This window comes from Littorina saxatilis, linkage group LG13 (assembly GCF_037325665.1).
Source record: "Littorina saxatilis isolate snail1 linkage group LG13, US_GU_Lsax_2.0, whole genome shotgun sequence".
Classification (NCBI taxonomy): Eukaryota; Metazoa; Mollusca; class Gastropoda; order Littorinimorpha; family Littorinidae; genus Littorina; species Littorina saxatilis.
The window spans coordinates 29,246,574-29,268,617 of record NC_090257.1 but is presented as its reverse complement, the minus strand read 5'-3'; the positions used below and the strand labels follow the sequence as shown (position 1 = coordinate 29,268,617).

At 38.7% G+C, this 22,044-nt stretch overlaps 1 protein-coding gene across 1 annotated transcript in view; it reads right to left on the bottom strand.

Annotated features, from left to right (window-relative positions):
• Positions 1 to 22,044, bottom strand: part of LOC138945975 (uncharacterized) — a 35,775-nt gene that overhangs the window by 5,630 nt on the left and 8,101 nt on the right. The window contains exons 6-8 of the mRNA XM_070317510.1: positions 21,671 to 21,795; positions 20,202 to 20,298; positions 5,013 to 5,180 (exon numbers count right to left, since the gene is read on the bottom strand). Coding sequence (XP_070173611.1) covers positions 5,013 to 5,180; positions 20,202 to 20,298; positions 21,671 to 21,795 — 390 coding nt within the window. The remainder of the gene's footprint in view (positions 1 to 5,012; positions 5,181 to 20,201; positions 20,299 to 21,670; positions 21,796 to 22,044) is intronic.

Here is a 22,044-nt window from a genome sequence, read left to right as displayed (position 1 = left end):
ATGGATCGATCGTAACGAAGACCCAAACTGTCCCTGTGTCTTAATTCAGCTTCAACGAACTTTTTCAGTCCAGACAAATGCTTAAAATATGAAAGGAAGAATCACCCAGAACATATTCTTTGCTACTAGCTATAACACAGCGAATAAGTAAAAAACTTGAAGAATTTTGAGTCGATCGTAACTTTATGTCGATCGTAACGCTCATCAAACAGGAGACATGAAACGAAAACTTACCTTCCCTGCGAAAGTCGGCCATCCGTGTAGCAAAATGGAGTCCAACTGCGTGCGTGTAACGTTTTTGCTATTTATAACAGCAGCCCCGATACTTCCGCGGTCATATAAAATAAGTTATTGAATATTGAGCGATCGTAACAAAAAGACATGAAAATTGCATTCAACCTAAAAACTTCTCAAAACTACTTAAAATACTTTTATTTTAAATCAATTGTTTGCAAATCAAATAAAACTTTTTATTTACTGTTGCTTACAACTTTCGGTTGCGATAATGACGTTCGTAGATTCGAAAATCGAGGGACGTATCGTGAGTTCGCTGGAGACACAGGGAGTTACGATCGCTATGGACGTTTTTGACGTCAAATATTTTGCCAATAAACATCTTTTTTTTCGTAGACATCATCTTTTCGTGGTAATTTTGGGTACATTTATCAATATTATGGGCACTGTTTCTAACTTGCCGACGGAGATTTCTGGACCGCGGACGAACAAAACACCATGTACGGAATGTCCCACTTTTAAGTCGCCGGATTTGCTCGCTTCGGCTAACATTTTTATTTTTTTCATGTAGGTGTAATGCATGCAAGCTTCTGAAACTGTCTTTGCTATGTCTTTAACATACATGCTTTCAAACTGTTCAGTGCTTTTTGCGATTGAAAGTGCGGTTGATGAACAGTAATGCATGAACATGTCGGCTCTTTCGGCAGACCACGTTTTGGCACAGGCTCATATATATATATATATATATTTATAATGAGAAATGTAGAGTGCTGCCCTGTCACGTAGTCTCAAACCAAATTGGAAATCCATAGCATCATCATTATAATCATCCTCATCTCATTAATCATCCAAAATTATAAAATTTCCTTACACCTGTTCCTTGCAAAAATGCCAAAATGTGCACTCGATCGCTTTTACTTTTGAAGAAAAGTTAAATATAGAATGACGTCAAGAGCGAGAATGCAGAGAAATTACGTCATAAGCAAGGGAGGTCATCCTTTACTCTGTGTGTGTCTCCGCTGCCTACATTCCAACGTGGAATTTTGAAAGCAGGGAGCACACTAGAGGTAATGGAAGAGGTGGGGGGAGGGGGTAAGAATTAGATCTAGAAAGAACTCTTCACAGACAGCCTACTGGAGAATCAAACCCTTTCGGAGCCGATTGCAACACTGAACAAGAATAACCCGAGGAGAGTTCTACAACCTCAAAGGATTGAGAAGTCACCGAAGTAACAAGTGCATTTAAAGTGTAACTAAACAAGCAAAAAGGAAAAACATCTTTCAGCAACCTTTACACTTTGATATGAAGAAGGGCCTCATATACTGTCGAACTGCGAAAATTTTTTTTTCTCTCACTCGGACACTGTTTGACGGACATGTGAAGTGCGCGCCAGGAACGACAATCTTCTTAGTTTACCTGATTAATGCCCTTCATTTTTGGTTCTGGTACTTTCAGTTCCGGCTGTTGTCATCAATCTACCAAAATAAAAGATCAAACGGAGTTTTCGATTTTTATTTCATGGTTCAGAAAAATATTGCTTATTTTCTGAAGTCAACCGTTTTAGCGAATCTTTCTTTGATTCTTATAAGTCATTTCAGATTTTTGAAAAATAGTTAACGGTTAGTAATTACCAATATATCGTAAACAAACATATCGATAGGTTTTGGTAAGAAGACACAAGTGCGATGAATGTGGTACCAGTATTTTTGTGGTAAGTAAGGATGCATTTCTTTGCTGTAAGCACATTTACAATGCACATTTAATCTGTTTAGCAACATAAACGAAAGCATGGTACAGTGCCGCTTGTTTGTGGTCTATCTTTTCGCGGCAGATGCGTAACAATTAGGGTCTCAGTTGGAAAAAGCTGCTCGGAACCAGAGCAGATTTGGCTTGGGTTCTTTGAGTGTGAATGATCGACGAGTGGCTTGACATTTTTAACGAATCATTACTGTAGCCTACTTGAAACCATCATCTGTTTCTGAATTTGTCATCAGTTATGATTGAGCAGTCTCATAGGAATCGTCCATAAAATGTTAAACCGAAAAAGGGCAGACGATTCTGAATCACACAGGCTGCTGTACAAAATCAGATCTAAAACGATATTTTGAACTGCGACGTCTGCGTAAATGCCCTGTAACAAAATACCTTGTCCTGGTCATGTGTATACACATCAGCTTCTATTGGGAAGATCAGTATTTTATATTAATCACAAATACAAGATTAGAAATAGTTCTGAAGATCGCCTTTGATTTCAGTTTCAGCGGCAAACTAGCAGATCTGTCCAAACCGGCATCGTTTCATGGTTGAAACTTGAATAATCCCAAATAGATCTGAGTGGGGGTAAGTTTTATAGTATTTCAATTTTTTACGGCAGTTTTATTTAAAGATAGTGTAGTGGATGTCTCTGGTGAAGACTACAGTTATATGAATTTTTTTGTTGTAATATTAAAATGATTGTTCTTTATTTACACAATTGAATAATTTGTATTTATTTGTTTGCAGATGACGGCATACTGAGTGCTCCAAGAACATACGCCTGCTGGCATTTTGTGTCTTTTCTGAAGACGTCGAGGCAAGCAGAAGTCACGGTCCTGGCCACACACACACAATGACATGAACAAGAAATGATATTTTTTCATGGGCATATCCAGTATTAAAACTTTATTACCATGCAAACGCAACGATTAGAATTTAGAGAAGGTCATCGGTCACACACACACACACACACACACACACTGGCCGGATCCGGAGGGGGGTTCCGGGGTTACCGGACCACTTAGGAGCCGGCCTTTGTATTCTAAGTGACGATTTTGGAAAGAAGTTGGCTAATTAGTTTGCTCAGGTTGCGCCAGATCGATCAATTGTCCTTGTTGTGATTCAAATTTTTCTTCTTAATATATTTACTTTTTTGGAAGGTGTATTAGGCAGGGCCGGACTACCGGGGGGGTTATGGGGGTTGCGCAACCCCCCCCCCCCCCCCCCAGCCTAAACATGTACCTTACTTATTTTTTTTATTTTTTATTATTGCTTATTTTATGCCGTTTCATGCAAGGAGCGACCATTTTCCTATCTCAGAATATGACCTACCCGTCAGCTTCAGGGGGCTTCGCCCCCTGACCCCCACAACGAGGGGGGTGGGGGGTGGGTGTGTTCTAGGGTTTCCGGACCCCCCCCAGCCAAAAAATAAAAATATTGAATGAGGTATGCATTTCTTTATTTTACATTGAGTTTCAATTTTTGGGCTATTAATCAGTGACAAAATCTGCTGCCTGAAACTGGTAATGATCATCCTCAGAATGCACCAGATTGCACCATTTTGCATCCTTTTTTTCAAAATTTTCCGGGGGGGCATGCCCCCGGACCCCCCTAGCAAGCTAGGCGCTTGGCGCCGTCGGCTCGGCGTTTTGCGCCGTCGGCTCGGCGCTTCGCGCCGTCGGCTCGAATCATTACTGTAGCCTACTTGAAACCATCATCTGTTTCTGAATTTGTCATCAGTTATGATTGAGCAGTCTCATAGGAATCGTCCATAAAATGTTAAACCGAAAAAGGGCAGACGATTCTGAATCACACAGGCTGCTGTACAAAATCAGATCTAAAACGATATTTTGAACTGCGACGTCTGCGTAAATGCCCTGTAACAAAATAGGAAGAGGTTTGATTCTCCAGTAGGCTGTCTGTGAAGAGTTCTTTCTGGATCTAATTCTTACCCCCTCCCCCCACCTCTTCCATTACCTCTAGTGTGCTCCCTGCTTTCAAAATTCCACGTTGGAATGTAGGCAGCGGAGACACACACAGAATAAAGGATGACTTCCCTTGCTCATGACGTAATTTCTCTGCATTCTCGCTCTTGACGTCATTCTATATTTAACTTTTCTTCAAAAGTAAAAGCGATCGAGTGCACATTTTGGCATTTTTAGCAGCGCTCTCATTATAAATTTCTATTATGTTGCTTCAACATCCAAGAGCAGCTGCTGATACTTCAAATTTCTTTTTCTTACTCTTCGCTGGCAGTTGCAGGGGAATCAAAGGAAGATTCTCGTCTATGCAGAGAGCCTACCACAGAAATGTGGTTTTCTCTTTTGCATAGAAGTTTGGGAATTTTTCTCTGTTTTATGCCAAGAGACTGCCCGATGAAAGCTTCTTAGCTCGAAACCGGTAGCAGTCTTAGCTAAAAACGGACCTTATCAGATTCAGCACTCTATGAGAATGCCCTTAAATGCACTTCGGTGACTTCTCAATCCTTTTAAAAATTAATTAATGACTTTGGTCATTAAAAATCTGAAAATTGTAAAAAAAAAATAAAAATTTATAAAACGATCCAAATTTACGTTTATCTTATTCTCCATCATTTGCTGATTCCAAAAACATATACATATGTTATATTCGGATTAAAAACAAGCTCTGAAAATTAAATATATAAAAATTATTATCAAAATTCTTTTTTCGAAATCAATTTAAAAACACTTTCATCTTATTCCTTGTCGGTTCCTGATTCCAAAAATATATAGATATGATATGTTTGGATTAAAAACACGCTCAGAAAGTTAAAACGAAGAGAGGTACAGAAAAGCGTGCTATCCTTCTCAGCGCAACGAATACCCCGCTCTTCTTGTCAATTCCACGTGCACTGCCTTTGCCACGGGCGGTGGAGTGACGATGCTACGAGTATACGGTCTTGCTGCGTTGCGTTGCGTTCAGTTTCATTCTGTGAGTTCGACAGCTACTTGACTAAATATTGTATTTTCGCCTTACGCGACTTGTTTTTTTTATACACATACCAGCATTTCCTCCCGTAAAGTCGTCAAAGTGCAAACGAAAGTTGTTGTCACTATCCTCCACGTAGAACCCGCTATATGTCGCATAGCCTCGAATCTCATTCCACATCTTGAGGTCGACCCGCAGCTGGTAACGCCGTGAGGTGGTCAGGTTGTGCAGCGCGTCCAGTCCTGCACATAGAAAAGGAAACATTTAAAAATATGTCACGATGATTCGTCACGTCATTGTTTGCTAACACTAAGTTCAGATATCAAGTCCCTACACTCTGGAACTCACTTCCCCTAGCGGTCCGCCAGTCTCCTTCACTACCACCATTTAAGATTAAACTGAAGAGTCACCTGTACAAATCTGCCTTTTACTAAAATGAACAAAGTAATTAGGACATTGAAGCTGTGGTGTAATGTGTGCATGTGACTTGTGAGTGAATGTGCTGAATGATAAGTTTGCTTGTTGACTAGTTGTTAGTTGTTTAATTTGTTGCCCCACAGTCTATGTTACATCTTCATTCTGTTTTAGATCTGTACGCTTTTATGTGAGTTCTGTTTTATTGTCAGACTTTTTATGTGTAACTATGTGTCTATTACTTATCTTACGTGTTTTTTGTGTGTTTTTTTCTCCATCTTAAAAAAAAAAAAAAATTCTAGATTATTTTACAAATTATATGACTATAAGTGGTCGTTGTCTATGAATTGTTTTTAATGCTTGTATGTTATTTCTTACGAGAAAACTTTTTATGTAAAATGTTAAATTTTAATGTCTAATGTAAAGCGCCATGAGACTGCCATTCGGCGGTGAACAGCACTATAAAAGAATGTTTTATTATTATTATTATTATTATCATAATTATTATTATTATTATTATTATTTAAGTTATTGAGACATCCCAGTGCACTAAGGGATTTATTGAGCAAATCGAGAAAATTCATTATTGAACGAAGCGCATAGCGCTGAGTTCAATAATTATTTTCGAGATTTGCTCTATAAATCCCTTAGTGCACTGGGATTGTTTCAATAACGGTATTGTCAGTACCGCCAGATAAAAATGAAAATTCAAAACGCACATTTTGCAACGCGCATTTGGATAGGCGTAACTGTGTGGTCAGGTTTGTGTCACGGATCTACTTTTGTGTGAGCTGTCTCAAGTGTGTCGTGCTTTCGTCACACGCAAACTCTTGTTTTAATTTCTGTTGGTAAATTCCAGTGTAGTGTAGCGTTAAGCTAAAAAGTGATGATCTTTCATAGAGACCTCATTTAAACTCGGAGAAAGGACTATGCTCTTAGTTATTTGCGATTCGAAACCTTCATCGAGCTTCGACAGATTGACTGTGCAGAGTTTTGCCCCTTGCCAAGGTCGACGGAAAGCACATTTTCAAAATAAATGTGGCATGTTTCTCGTGTGGTATCTTCACTCATCGGGGAGTCTGGTACTAAATATGAACGGTAAGAATGCTCTGAACCCTACACGTATTATATCCCCATCGTTTTATCGTTCACATTTGCCCAAGATGTTAATTTGCTGAGCGGTATTTATGTCGTCTGCTATGCAATCGAACCAATGCACTGAGTCTCATTTCAGAAACAAAAATTGCTCGTCACGTTGCACTGAGTCTGCACGCATGAGGCAGGCTGGTTGGTTTGTTTGTTTGTTTGCTTAACGCCCAGCCGACCACGAAGGGCCATATCAGGGCGGTGCTGCTTTGACATTTAACGTGCGCCACACACAAGACAGAAGTCGCAGCACAGGCTTCATGTCTCACCCAGTCACATTATTCTGACACCAGACCAACCAGTCCTAGCACTAACCCCATAATGCCAGACGGCAGGCGGAGCAGCCACTAGATTGCCAATTTTAAAGTCTTAGGTTATGACCCGGCCGGGGTTCGAACCCACGACCTCCCGATCACGGGGCGGACGCCTTACCACTAAGCCAACCGTGCCGGTGGCAGGCTGGTAATAAGTCTTATATATATGGTAAGAACGTTTTAAACCCTACACGTTTTCGATTCCGATTGTTCTTGCCTTGCAATAATAATTCAGAAAACATTCATTTACTGAACATATGCAGTCGTATTTCAGTGTAGTCTGCTACGTGCTGATCTAGCTGCTACGTTATCGGAATAACACTTGTGTTTTCTGTTAGCTGCTGGGAATTGTATACTAACTCAACATTTGGTAATGTGGATAATAAGCTACATGCCACTAACATGGCATAATTATGAGAGGAATCTTCGCAAGTCGAAACTGAAAAATTAGACACAGCGGGTTCTATTTTTAGATCTGTGGCACAGGCACATGCAATCTGTCAGAAAAAAACCCACTTCTGCTTTTAATTGAGAAGCAGGAAATTTATGGTCATAATCATTGGTATTGTGGAGAATATAAGCTACATGTCATTAATTAATTCTGAGGATGAGAGCACAGTCTTGCTTAGGCAAAGGGCGTAAGAATACGCTCTGTGGAAAAGTTAGCGCACTCCAAGAGTGCGCTAACAGTTTTAGCTCATCGCCATTAGCCAATCAACTGGTTCACATAAGTCATGTGGCACCAGTACTTACTGTCAATTATCCAAGCGGAGCGCGGGCGAAGCCCGCGCGTAGCGAGGTAGTTTTTTTTTTCATCTCCCAGCACTGAAAATTTTTTTGCCAAGTGGTGTCTGTCTGGACATTGTTCTAGAATTCATCTTTTAGCACAATATTAGCGACACTGTTTGGACAATTCTATTAAAATTAGGCGTACAAACTGATTTTGTTTCGGGGAATCCTCTCAGAGGATCAGAATTTTCATATAATATCATCGGAAGCTGTTACAACGGGAAAATGTGAAACTTTTGTCACTTTTTAACATGGAATTTCATCTTTGAGCGTTTCAAGCGGACTTTAATAAAATACTTATTTGCGAATTAAGCAGCGGAAGACACTCACCGGTTCAACATGTGTATGGTCATTAAACCTCAAAACATTTCAGTAAGTGGTTTAGACAAACACCTCGGACATGTGAGGGTGACTGGTTTGTAGCTGAAGAGTTTTTTTCTAAAGTGTGTTCTAAATACAAATGACGTACTGGTAATGATGTAATGAGTTGTTCTAATCTTGTTCTTGGAACTCTTGCTGTTCCAAGCTTGTTCTTAGCAAGTCTTGGTGACGAGAACAAAGACTATCAATGAAATCTTTAGAAATAACCTCTGACAACGACGACGATGACGACGACGACGACGATAACAACAACAACAACAAATGACATCGACGACGACGACGACAACAACAACAACAACAACAACAACAACAACAACAACAACAACAACAACAAAAACAACAACACGAGAACAACAACAATCACGACAACGAACATGACAACAACAACACCAACAACTACGACGACAACTACGACTGGGTTATGATGACATCACCAATGATTTATCAAATGTTCAGTGTCAAGGCTGTTAAAAAATCGTTAAATCCTATTTCTTCACTGATTCTTATGAAATTTTAAAGGTAGGTTTGTTGTCCCCAACTTATTTTCACTCCATACTTTTCCAGAAGAAAAACATAATTTTGGCAGTTAAAAACCGTTAAATTTCAATTCTTCACCGATATTTATGAAATTTTGTGGGTAGGTTCGTTGTCCCCAACTGATTTTCACTCTATACTTTTCCAGAAGAAAGACATAATTTTGGCAGTTAAAAAACGTTAAATTTCAATTCTTCACCTATCTTTATGAAATTTAGTGGGTGGGTCCGTTGTCCCAAACTGAATTTTAAGACATAATTTTCCAGACAAAAAACCTTATTTTTGGCAGTTAAAAACCGTTAAATCTCAATTCTTCATCGATATTTATGAAATTTTGTGGGTAGGTTCGTTGTCCCCAACTGATTTTCACTCCATACTTTTCCAGAAGAAAAACATAATTTTGGCAGTTAAAAACCGTTACATTTAAATTTTCACCTATCTTTTTGAAATTTAGTGGGTGGGTCCGTTGTCCCAAACTGAATTTCAAGACAAACTATTCCAGTCAAAAAAACTTATTTTTGGCAGTTAAAAACCGTTAAGTCTCAATTCTACACCGATATATTTATGACATTTTGTGGGTAGGTTTGTTGTCAGATTTGACATGATGGCAGAATTGAAAGTGTGAGATATCCTGATGTTTCACAATTTATGCTGCATAATTCAGCCCCATAGGCGCTTGAATTTTAGGTGGAGTTGGGTTTTTTTTCAGCCCAAACCAGTAACCCCCACATGGTTTTCATGTCCCTTTCTGAGAGACTTCAAGAAGTTTCAATTTGACGTCATGATTAGCCTGCCGCATTAGCAAGTATGAAAACACGTCATCGATGACACATTTTAAGACAGAGAGAGAGAGAGAGAGAGAGAGAGAGAGAGAGAGAATCATGTACACACAGATGGACGACTTCGCTTGGGGTATGTACTGCCCGGCAGTACACATCTACTTAATCCAAGCGGAGCGCGGGCAAAGCCCGCGCGTAGCGAGGTAGTTTTTTTTTTCATCTCCCAGCACTGAACATTTTTTTGCCAAGTGGTGTCTGTCTGGACATTGTTCTAGAATTCATCTTTTAGCACAATATTAGCGACACTGTTTGGACAATTCTATTAAAATTAGGCGTACAAACTGATTTTGTTTCGGGGAATCCTCTCAGAGGATCAGAATTTTCATATAATATCATCGGAAGCTGTTACAACGGGAAAATGTGAAACTTTTGTCACTTTTTAACATGGAATTTCATCTTTGAGCGTTTCAAGCGGACTTTAATAAAATAGTTATTTGCGAATTAAGCAGCGGAAGACACTCACCGGTTCAACATGTGTATGGTCATTAAACCTCAAAACATTTCAGTAAGTGGTTTAGACAAACACCTCAGACATGTGAGGGTGACTGGTTTGTAGCTGAAGAGTTTTTTTCTAAAGTGTGTTCTAAATACAAATGACGTACTGGTAATGATGTAATGAGTTGTTCTAATCTTGTTCTTGGAACTCTTGCTGTTCCAAGCTTGTTCTTAGCAAGTCTTGGTGACGAGAACAAAGACTATCAATGAAATCTTTAGAAATAACCTCTGACAACGACGACGACGACGACGACGATAACAACAACAACAACAAATGACATCGACGACGACGACGACAACAACAACAACAACAACAACAACAACAAAAACAACAACACGAGAACAACAACAATCACGACAACGAACATGACAACAACAACACCAACAACTACGACGACAACTACAACGACTGGGTTATGATGACATCACCAATGATTTAAAGGCCGTTAAAAAATCGTTAAATCCTATTTCTTCACTGATTCTTATGAAATTTTAAAGGTAGGTTTGTTGTCCCCAACTTATTTTCACTCCATACTTTTCCAGAAGAAAAACATAATTTTGGCAGTTAAAAACCGTTAAATTTCAATTCTTCACCGATATTTATGAAATGTTGTGGGTAGGTTCGTTGTCCCCAACTGATTTTCACTCTATACTTTTCCAGAAGAAAGACATAATTTTGGCAGTTAAAAAACGTTAAATTTCAATTCTTCACCTATCTTTATGAAATTTAGTGGGTGGGTCCGTTGTCCCAAACTGAATTTTAAGACATACTTTTCCAGACAAAAAACCTTATTTTTGGCAGTTAAAAACCGTTAAATCTCAATTCTTCATCGATATTTATGAAATTTTGTGGGTAGGTTCGTTGTCCCCAACTGATTTTCACTCCATACTTTTCCAGAAGAAAAACATAATTTTGGCAGTTAAAAACCGTTACATTTAAATTTTCACCTATCTTTATGAAATTTAGTGGGTGGGTCCGTTGTCCCAAACTGAATTTCAAGACAAACTATTCCAGTCAAAAAAACTTATTTTTGGCAGTTAAAAACCGTTAAGTCTCAATTCTACACCGATATTTATGACATTTTGTGGGTAGGTTTGTTGTCAGATTTGACATGATGGCAGAATTGAAAGTGTGAGATATCCTGATGTTTCACAATTTATGCTGCATAATTCAGCCCCATAGGCGCTTGAATTTTAGGTGGAGTTGGTTTTTTTTTCAGCCCAAACCAGTAACCCCCACATGGTTTTCATGTCCCTTTCTGAGAGACTTCAAGAAGTTTCAATTTGACGTCATGATTAGCCTGCCGCATTAGCAAGTATGAAAACACGTCATCGATGACACATTTTAAGAGAGAGAGAGAGAGAGAGAGAGAGAGAGAGAGAGAGAGAGAGAGAGAGAGAGAGAGAGAGAGAGAATCATGTACACACAGATGGACGACTTCGCTTGGGGTATGTACTGCCCGGCAGTACACATCTACTTAATCCAAGCGGAGCGCGGGCAAAGCCCGCGCGTAGCGAGGTAGTTTTTTTTTTCATCTCCCAGCACTGAACATTTTTTTGCCAAGTGGTGTCTGTCTGGACATTGTTCTAGAATTCATCTTTTAGCACAATATTAGCGACACTGTTTGGACAATTCTATTAAAATTAGGCGTACAAACTGATTTTGTTTCGGGGAATCCTCTCAGAGGATCAGAATTTTCATATAATATCATCGGAAGCTGTTACAACGGGAAAATGTGAAACTTTTGTCACTTTTTAACATGGAATTTCATCTTTGAGCGTTTCAAGCGGACTTTAATAAAATAGTTATTTGCGAATTATGCAGCGGAAGACACTCACCGGTTCAACATGTGTATGGTCATTAAACCTCAAAACATTTCAGTAAGTGGTTTAGACAAACACCTCCGCCATGGGAGGGTGACTGGTTTGTAGCTGAAGAGTTTTTTTCTAAAGTGTGTTCTAAATACAAATGACGTACTGGTAATGATGTAATGAGTTGTTCTAATCTTGTTCTTGGAACTCTTGCTGTTCCAAGCTTGTTCTTAGCAAGTCTTGGTGACGAGAACAAAGACTATCAATGAAATCTTTAGAAATAACCTCTGACAACGACGACGATGACGACGACGACGACGATAACAACAACAACAACAAATGACATCGACGACGACGACGACAACAACAACAACAACAACAACAACAAAAACAACAACACGAGAACAACAACAATCACGACAACGAACATGACAACAACAACACCAACAACTACGACGACAACTACAACGACTGGGTTATGATGACATCACCAATGATTTAAAGGCCGTTAAAAAATCGTTAAATCCTATTTCTTCACTGATTCTTATGAAATTTTAAAGGTTGGTTTGTTGTCCCCAACTTATTTTCACTCCATACTTTTCCAGAAGAAAAACATAATTTTGGCAGTTAAAAACCGTTAAATTTCAATTCTTCACCGATATTTATGAAATTTTGTGGGTAGGTTCGTTGTCCCCAGCTGATTTTCACTCTATACTTTTCCAGAAGAAAGACATAATTTTGGCAGTTAAAAAACGTTAAATTTCAATTCTTCACCTATCTTTATGAAATTTAGTGGGTGGGTCCGTTGTCCCAAACTGAATTTTAAGACATACTTTTCCAGACAAAAAACCTTATTTTTGGCAGTTAAAAACCGTTAAATCTCAATTCTTCATCGATATTTTTATGAAATTTTGTGGGTAGGTTCGTTGTCCCCAACTGATTTTCACTCCATACTTTTCCAGAAGAAAAACATAATTTTGGCAGTTAAAAACCGTTACATTTAAATTTTCACCTATCTTTATGAAATTTAGTGGGTGGGTCCGTTGTCCCAAACTGAATTTCAAGACAAACTATTCCAGTCAAAAAAACTTATTTTTGGCAGTTAAAAACCGTTAAGTCTCAATTCTACAGCGATATTTATGACATTTTGTGGGTAGGTTTGTTGTCAGATTTGACATGATGGCAGAATTGAAAGTGTGAGATATCCTGATGTTTCACAATTTATGCTGCATAATTCAGCCCCATAGGCGCTTGAATTTTAGGTGGAGTTGGGTTTTTTTTCAGCCCAAACCAGTAACCCCCACATGGTTTTCATGTCCCTTTCTGAGAGACTTCAAGAAGTTTCAATTTGACGTCATGATTAGCCTGCCGCATTAGCAAGTATGAAAACACGTCATCGATGACACATTTTAAGAGAGAGAGAGAGAGAGAGAGAGAGAGAGAGAGAGAGAGAGAGAGAGAGAGAGAGAGAGAGAGAGAGAGAGAGAATCATGTACACACAGATGGACGACTTCGCTTGGGGTATGTACTGCCCGGCAGTACACATCTACTTAATCCAAGCGGAGCGCGGGCGAAGCCCGCGCGTAGCGAGGTAGTTTTTTTTTTCATCTCCCAGCACTGAAAATTTTTTGGCCAAGTGGTGTCTGTCTGGACATTGTTCTAGAATTCATCTTTTAGCACAATATTAGCGACACTGTTTGGACAATTCTATTAAAATTAGGCGTACAAACTGATTTTGTTTCGGGGAATCCTCTCAGAGGATCAGAATTTTCATATAATATCATCGGAAGCTGTTACAACGGGAAAATGTGAAACTTTTGTCACTTTTTAACATGGAATTTCATCTTTGAGCGTTTCAAGCGGACTTTAATAAAATAGTTATTTGCGAATTAAGCAGCGGAAGACACTCACCGGTTCAACATGTGTATGGTCATTAAACCTCAAAACATTTCAGTAAGTGGTTTAGACAAACACCTCCGCCATGTGAGGGTGACTGGTTTGTAGCTGAAGAGTTTTTTTCTAAAGTGTGTTCTAAATACAAATGACGTACTGGTAATGATGTAATGAGTTGTTCTAATCTTGTTCTTGGAACTCTTGCTGTTCCAAGCTTGTTCTTAGCAAGTCTTGGTGACGAGAACAAAGACTATCAATGAAATCTTTAGAAATAACCTCTGACAACGACGACGATGACGACGACGACGACGATAACAACAACAACAACAAATGACATCGACGACGACGACGACAACAACAACAACAACAACAACAACAACAACAACAACAACAACAAAAACAACAACACGAGAACAACAACAATCACGACAACGAACATGACAACAACAACACCAACAACTACGACGACAACTACAACGACTGGGTTATGATGACATCACCAATGATTTAAAGGCCGTTAAAAAATCGTTAAATCCTATTTCTTCACTGATTCTTATGAAATTTTAAAGGTAGGTTTGTTGTCCCCAACTTATTTTCACTCCATACTTTTCCAGAAGAAAAACATAATTTTGGCAGTTAAAAACCGTTAAAATTCAATTCTTCACCGATATTTATGAAATTTTGTGGGTAGGTTCGTTGTCCCCAACTGATTTTCACTCTATACTTTTCCAGAAGAAAGACATAATTTTGGCAGTTAAAAAACGGTAAATTTCAATTCTTCACCTATCTTTATGAAATTTAGTGGGTGGGTCCGTTGTCCCAAACTGAATTTTAAGACATACTTTTCCAGACAAAAAACCTTATTTTTGGCAGTTAAAAACCGTTAAATCTCAATTCTTCATCGATATTTATGAAATTTTGTGGGTAGGTTCGTTGTCCCCAACTGATTTTCACTCCATACTTTTCCAGAAGAAAAACATAATTTTGGCAGTTGAAAACCGTTACATTTAAATTTTCACCTATCTTTTTGAAATTTAGTGGGTGGCTCCGTTGTCCCAAACTGAATTTCAAGACAAACTATTCCAGTCAAAAAAACTTATTTTTGGCAGTTAAAAACCGTTAAGTCTCAATTCTACAGCGATATTTATGACATTTTGTGGGTAGGTTTGTTGTCAGATTTGACATGATGGCAGAATTGAAAGTGTGAGATATCCTGATGTTTCACAATTTATGCTGCATAATTCAGCCCCATAGGCGCTTGAATTTTAGGTGGAGTTGGGTTTTTTTTCAGCCCAAACCAGTAACCCCCACATGGTTTTCATGTCCCTTTCTGAGAGACTTCAAGAAGTTTCAATTTGACGTCATGATTAGCCTGCCGCATTAGCAAGTATGAAAACACGTCATCGATGACACATTTTAAGACAGAGAGAGAGAGAGAGAGAGAGAGAGAGAGAGAGAGAGAGAGAGAGAATCATGTACACACAGATGGACGACTTCGCTTGGGGTATGTACTGCCCGGCAGTACACATCTACTTAATTTATTTAGTTAGTTAATATTCATTCAATAAGTTAGTCAGTTAGCTAGTTAGTTAGTTAGTTAGTTAGTTAGTTAGTAATAAAGTCATATATCTATGTATTTATTCATTTTAACATGTATCTACTTTTTTATGTATTAATTCATTTGTTTGTTTGCTTGTTTTAGTCATTTATTTATGCTGTACTTACTTATCTATTTCTTTTATTATCCAAGCGGAGCGCGGGCGAAGCCCGCGCGTAGCGAGGTAGTTTTTTTTTTCATCTCCCAGCACTGAAAATTTTTTGGCCAAGTGGTGTCTGTCTGGACATTGTTCTAGAATTCATCTTTTAGCACAATATTAGCGACACTGTTAGGACAATTCTATTAAAATTAGGCGTACAAACTGATTTTGTTTCGGGGAATCCTCTCAGAGGATCAGAATTTTCATACAATATCATCGGAAGCTGTTACAACGGGAAAATGTGAAACTTTTGTCACTTTTTAACATGGAATTTCATCTTTGAGCGTTTCAAGCGGACTTTAATAAAATAGTTATTTGCGAATTAAGCAGCGGAAGACACTCACCGGTTCAACATGTGTATGGTCATTAAACCTCAAAACATTTCAGTAAGTGGTTTAGACAAACACCTCCGCCATGTGAGGGTGACTGGTTTGTAGCTGAAGAGTTTTTTTCTAAAGTGTGTTCTAAATACAAATGACGTACTGGTAATGATGTAATGAGTTGTTCTAATCTTGTTCTTGGAACTCTTGCTGTTCCAAGCTTGTTCTTAGCAAGTCTTGGTGACGAGAACAAAGACTATCAATGAAATCTTTAGAAATAACCTCTGACAACGACGACGATGACGACGACGACGACGATAACAACAACAACAACAAATGACATCGACGACGACGACAACAACAACAACAACAACAACAACAACAACAACAACAACAACAACACGAGAACAACAACAATCACGACAACGAACATGACAACAACAACACCAACAACTAGGACGACAACTACAACGACTGAGTTATGATGACATCACCAATGATTTAAAGGCCGTTAAAAAATCGTTAAATCCTATTTCTTCACTGATTCTTATGAAATTTTAAAGGTAGGTTTGTTGTCCCCAACTTATTTTCACTCCATACTTTTCCAGAAGAAAAACATAATTTTGGCAGTTAAAAACCGTTAAATTTCAATTCTTCACCGATATTTATGAAATTTTGTGGGTAGGTTCGTTGTCCCCAACTGATTTTCACTCTATACTTTTCCAGAAGAAAGACATAATTTTGGCAGTTAAAAAACGTTAAATTTCAATTCTTCACCTATCTTTATGAAATTTAGTGGGTGGGTCCGTTGTCCCAAACTGAATTTTAAGACATACTTTTCCAGACAAAAAACCTTATTTTTGGCAGTTAAAAACCGTTAAATCTCAATTCTTCATCGATATTTATGAAATTTTGTGGGTAGGTTCGTTGTCCCCAACTGATTTTCACTCCATACTTTTCCAGAAGAAAAACATAATTTTGGCAGTTAAAACCCGTTACATTTAAATTTTCACCTATCTTTATGAAATTTAGTGGGTGGGTCCGTTGTCCCAAACTGAATTTCAAGACAAACTATTCCAGTCAAAAAAACTTATTTTTGGCAGTTAAAAACCGTTAAGTCTCAATTCTACAGCGATATTTATGACATTTTGTGGGTAGGTTTGTTGTCAGATTTGACATGATGGCAGAATTGAAAGTGTGAGATATCCTGATGTTTCACAATTTATGCTGCATAATTCAGCCCCATAGGCGCTTGAATTTTAGGTGGAGTTGGGTTTTTTTTCAGCCCAAACCAGTAACCCCCACATGGTTTTCATGTCCCTTTCTGAGAGACTTCAAGAAGTTTCAATTTGACGTCATGATTAGCCTGCCGCATTAGCAAGTATGAAAACACGTCATCGATGACACATTTTAAGAGAGAGAGAGAGAGAGAGAGAGAGAGAGAGAGAGAGAGAGAGAGAGAGAGAGAGAGAGAGAGAGAGAATCATGTACACACAGATGGACGACTTCGCTTGGGGTATGTACTGCCCGGCAGTACACATCTACTTAATTATTATTATTATTATCCAAGCGGAGCGCGGGCGAAGCCCGCGCGTAGCGAGGTAGTTTTTTTTTTCATCTCCCAGCACTGAAAATTTTTTGGCCAAGTGGTGTCTGTCTGGACATTGTTCTAGAATTCATCTTTTAGCACAATATTAGCGACACTGTTTGGACAATTCTATTAAAATTAGGCGTACAAACTGATTTTGTTTCGGGGAATCCTCTCAGAGGATCAGAATTTTCATATAATATCATCGGAAGCTGTTACAACGGGAAAATGTGAAACTTTTGTCACTTTTTAACATGGAATTTCATCTTTGAGCGTTTCAAGCGGACTTTAATAAAATAGTTATTTGCGAATTATGCAGCGGAAGACACTCACCGGTTCAACATGTGTATGGTCATTAAACCTCAAAACATTTCAGTAAGTGGTTTAGACAAACACCTCCGCCATGGGAGGGTGACTGGTTTGTAGCTGAAGAGTTTTTTTCTAAAGTGTGTTCTAAATACAAATGACGTACTGGTAATGATGTAATGAGTTGTTCTAATCTTGTTCTTGGAACTCTTGCTGTTCCAAGCTTGTTCTTAGCAAGTCTTGGTGACGAGAACAAAGACTATCAATGAAATCTTTAGAAATAACCTCTGACAACGACGACGATGACGACGACGACGACGATAACAACAACAACAACAAATGACATCGACGACGACGACGACAACAACAACAACAACAACAACAACAACAACAACAACAACAACAAAAACAACAACACGAGAACAACAACAATCACGACAACGAACATGACAACAACAACACCAACAACTACGACGACAACTACAACGACTGGGTTATGATGACATCACCAATGATTTAAAGGCCGTTAAAAAATCGTTAAATCCTATTTCTTCACTGATTCTTATGAAATTTTAAAGGTTGGTTTGTTGTCCCCAACTTATTTTCACTCCATACTTTTCCAGAAGAAAAACATAATTTTGGCAGAACTGCAAAAAAAAAAAACATTAAAAACCGTTAAATTTCAATTCTTCACCGATATTTATATTTATGAAATTTTGTGGGTAGGTTCGTTGTCCCCAACTGATTTTCACTCTATACTTTTCCAGAAGAAAGACATAATTTTGGCAGTTAAAAAACGTTAAATTTCAATTCTTCACCTATCTTTATGAAATTTAGTGGGTGGGTCCGTTGTCCCAAACTGAATTTTAAGACATACTTTTCCAGACAAAAAACCTTATTTTTGGCAGTTAAAAACCGTTAAATCTCAATTCTTCATCGATATTTTTATGAAATTTTGTGGGTAGGTTCGTTGTCCCCAACTGATTTTCACTCCATACTTTTCCAGAAGAAAAACATAATTTTGGCAGTTAAAAACCGTTACATTTAAATTTTCACCTATCTTTATGAAATTTAGTGGGTGGGTCCGTTGTCCCAAACTGAATTTCAAGACAAACTATTCCAGTCAAAAAAACTTATTTTTGGCAGTTAAAAACCGTTAAGTCTCAATTCTACAGCGATATTTATGACATTTTGTGGGTAGGTTTGTTGTCAGATTTGACATGATGGCAGAATTGAAAGTGTGAGATATCCTGATGTTTCACAATTTATGCTGCATAATTCAGCCCCATAGGCGCTTGAATTTTAGGTGGAGTTGGGTTTTTTTTCAGCCCAAACCAGTAACCCCCACATGGTTTTCATGTCCCTTTCTGAGAGACTTCAAGAAGTTTCAATTTGACGTCATGATTAGCCTGCCGCATTAGCAAGTATGAAAACACGTCATCGATGACACATTTTAAGAGAGAGAGAGAGAGAGAGAGAGAGAGAGAGAGAGAGAGAGAGAGAGAGAGAGAGAGAGAGAGAATCATGTACACACAGATGGACGACTTCGCTTGGGGTATGTACTGCCCGGCAGTACACATCTACTTAATTATTATTATTATTATTAAGTGCTGGACGGACCCATATCTCTTGGTGTGAAGGCATGCTGAGTTCACGAGGGATTTATTGTCTCTTGGAGTCATCAAACCCTTTTTTTTTTAACAAGGAAACGAATCAAACGAGCACCTCTGACCACGATCCGACAAAAAAAACATCACGGCCCTTGGGTTTTTTAAAGACAAAAATCAAAACACTATAAATACGTCAAGCAGTGAACGATGTTTTTGACGTCATCCTTTCTGAGTCACGTGGTGTATTTGTCACCTGCAATCTTTTTCCCCTCACCATGAGATCAGACGTGTTTATTTTGTATTTTGTATACAGTGAAAGCAAAAATCAGTTGACAGCTTCACCAAGGAAACCTGTGAGCTAGTGGACACGGCCTGTGACAATGACGATGTCTTTGGAACAAGAACTTTAGCAACGCCTGCCAGTGCACTTTTTCTCCCGAATGCGTAAGTGTTGACAAGCTCTCGAACAATGCCTGATTACTTTACAGATAAATAAAGTAATTCAAGCATTTGGGATTCTATTTAAAACCCATATCCACCCAAAATATTTGGGGGGGGGGGCAGTTATGATTTTTTAGTGGTTTTTTTTACTGAAAGGAGTACCACTAAGACATATCCGTAGTCGTTTGCCCCAAAAAATGTTTTGTTCCTAGTTTTTGTAGAAGTTTTTGGGTGCACCCCTCTAGGGTGCATTGGGGGCAAATGACCACAATAACATTTTTTTAAGTGCACCCCCACAGGGTGCACTGGGGGCCAATGACCACAATAACCTTTTTTTTAAGTGCACCCCCACATTGGAACCTTGAGACGTTATGAAATTAAATAGAAAACTCACATTTTGTGGACATGTTTCAGGCAAATGAATTTGTAAAAACAGCTTTATTTTTTAAAGTAATTCAAGCATTTGGGATTTTATATAAAGAGTGCTCAACGTGTTGGCACGAGTTTGCTCTGACACGTACCAAACCAAAACAGAAACAGTGAATCAAACACGTATGATTTTGTAGAAAATACTTTTTTTTACAAGTTTAAAAAAAATTATCATTGTATAATTTTATGACGAACCTAACCAGAAGTTGCCCTCTAGGTCACCAAAGCCATTGCGATATTCCGTCCAATTCCGGTAAAAGTCCACAGAGGCGTCCTGTCTTCTCTGGAACACCTGACAACAAAGAGCGGTATAGGTGAGTTGACGCTTGCGTGCATGGTGGTGTGTGCATGGGTGTGTGTGTATGGGTGTATGTGTGCATGGGTTTGCGAGTTCTTGTGGGAGTATCCCATGAACTGTTTCTGTTTGACCCCCGTTGAACCCTTGTGTGCAAGCATACATACACTTAGCAAAAACAATATTGCGACAAATGTTGCACCCCAATTGATTAGTAAATTAATTTCCGCGTCATTTCATTCTGACTTGATATACCATTTAAGGGACTTGATTTGACCATCTGGCACACCCTTCTGTTTAAACAAATCTTTAACATGGATCACGTGACAGCCGCTCAAGTAAGGGTACCCTCAAAATCGACGTGACAATGACGGAAGCGACCAAATTAGAAATCGACAAAAGATCATAACAGGCAAAATTTACAAACGAGCGGGAAGTCAATTCAATTCATAAGTCAAGGCAACATAAAGACTAGAGAAGTCAGGTGCATAAAACAAAATGTTCTGAACAGGAATATGAATGGCCTTTGCAATGGTTGTCAGAAGTGTTTGATTTGTGCATATTCTGATTTTTTGCAGATTTTAAAATACGGGGCTATGGTTTTTGTCAGGTCGATTTTTGTGGGTGACCTTTTTTGACAGGCTGTCACGGGATGCCTATACAAAGTACTACCAATCGGACAAATGGTGTGTACAGCTGATATAATTACCTTTTCGGGCATATAACGTTCAACTACGATAAATTGCCTTTTAATGCTTTTCTTAGCGTGCAAAAATTGTTGCAATAATTGTTTGTCCAAGTTTATATGCAATCTTATCCTTATCCAAATGCAGTGTTCCGGAAACAAAAGTTTGAAAAACAGTCATAGGATTTTTCACTTACGTTTAAAAATTGAAGACTTCGTATGTCTCCAGAAAAATGATTGATACAAGTACTGCCAAAGGTTCATTTGCATTTAACCATTGTCGTGAATATGCTGTCCATGTGCACATACCCACTCACCACACACAACCATCAACGCAACCCCCAATCCCCACCCTAACCGCCACTCACACACACACACACACACACACACATACACACACACACACATACACACACACACACACACAAACACACGCACACACACACACACACACACGCACACACACACACACGCACGCACACACACACACACACACACACACACACACACATACACACACACGCACACACACACACACACACACACACACAAACACACACACACACACACACACATACACACACACTCACATACTCTCTCACACACACACACACATACTTTCTCTCTCTCTCACACACACACACACACACACACACACACACACATCCACACAAATATACATACAATCCATCCTCCGTTGTCCGTGGTCTGATCACAGTAGACAGTGATTGGATCTCCTGAGATGTTGACTGTGCGGATTCCGCTCCGTGGATCGAGTTTCAACCAGTCCATACAGTTTGAAGCATTTCCTGAAAATTACATTAGACAAAAAATACCCCTGTTCAGTGACGATAGTGTAACCATTACACGAAACAAACGTACGCGGGATCTCCTGAACGCAGAAAAAATGTAACTGTTCAATGACAATAATATAACCATTCAACGAACCGAGGGGATCGTATCCACCGACCGCAGAAAAAGACAAGAAGAAGAAGAAGAAGAAGAAGAAGAAGAAGAAGAAGAAGAAGAAGTGCCAGATTCACCTTCTGTACTGGGAA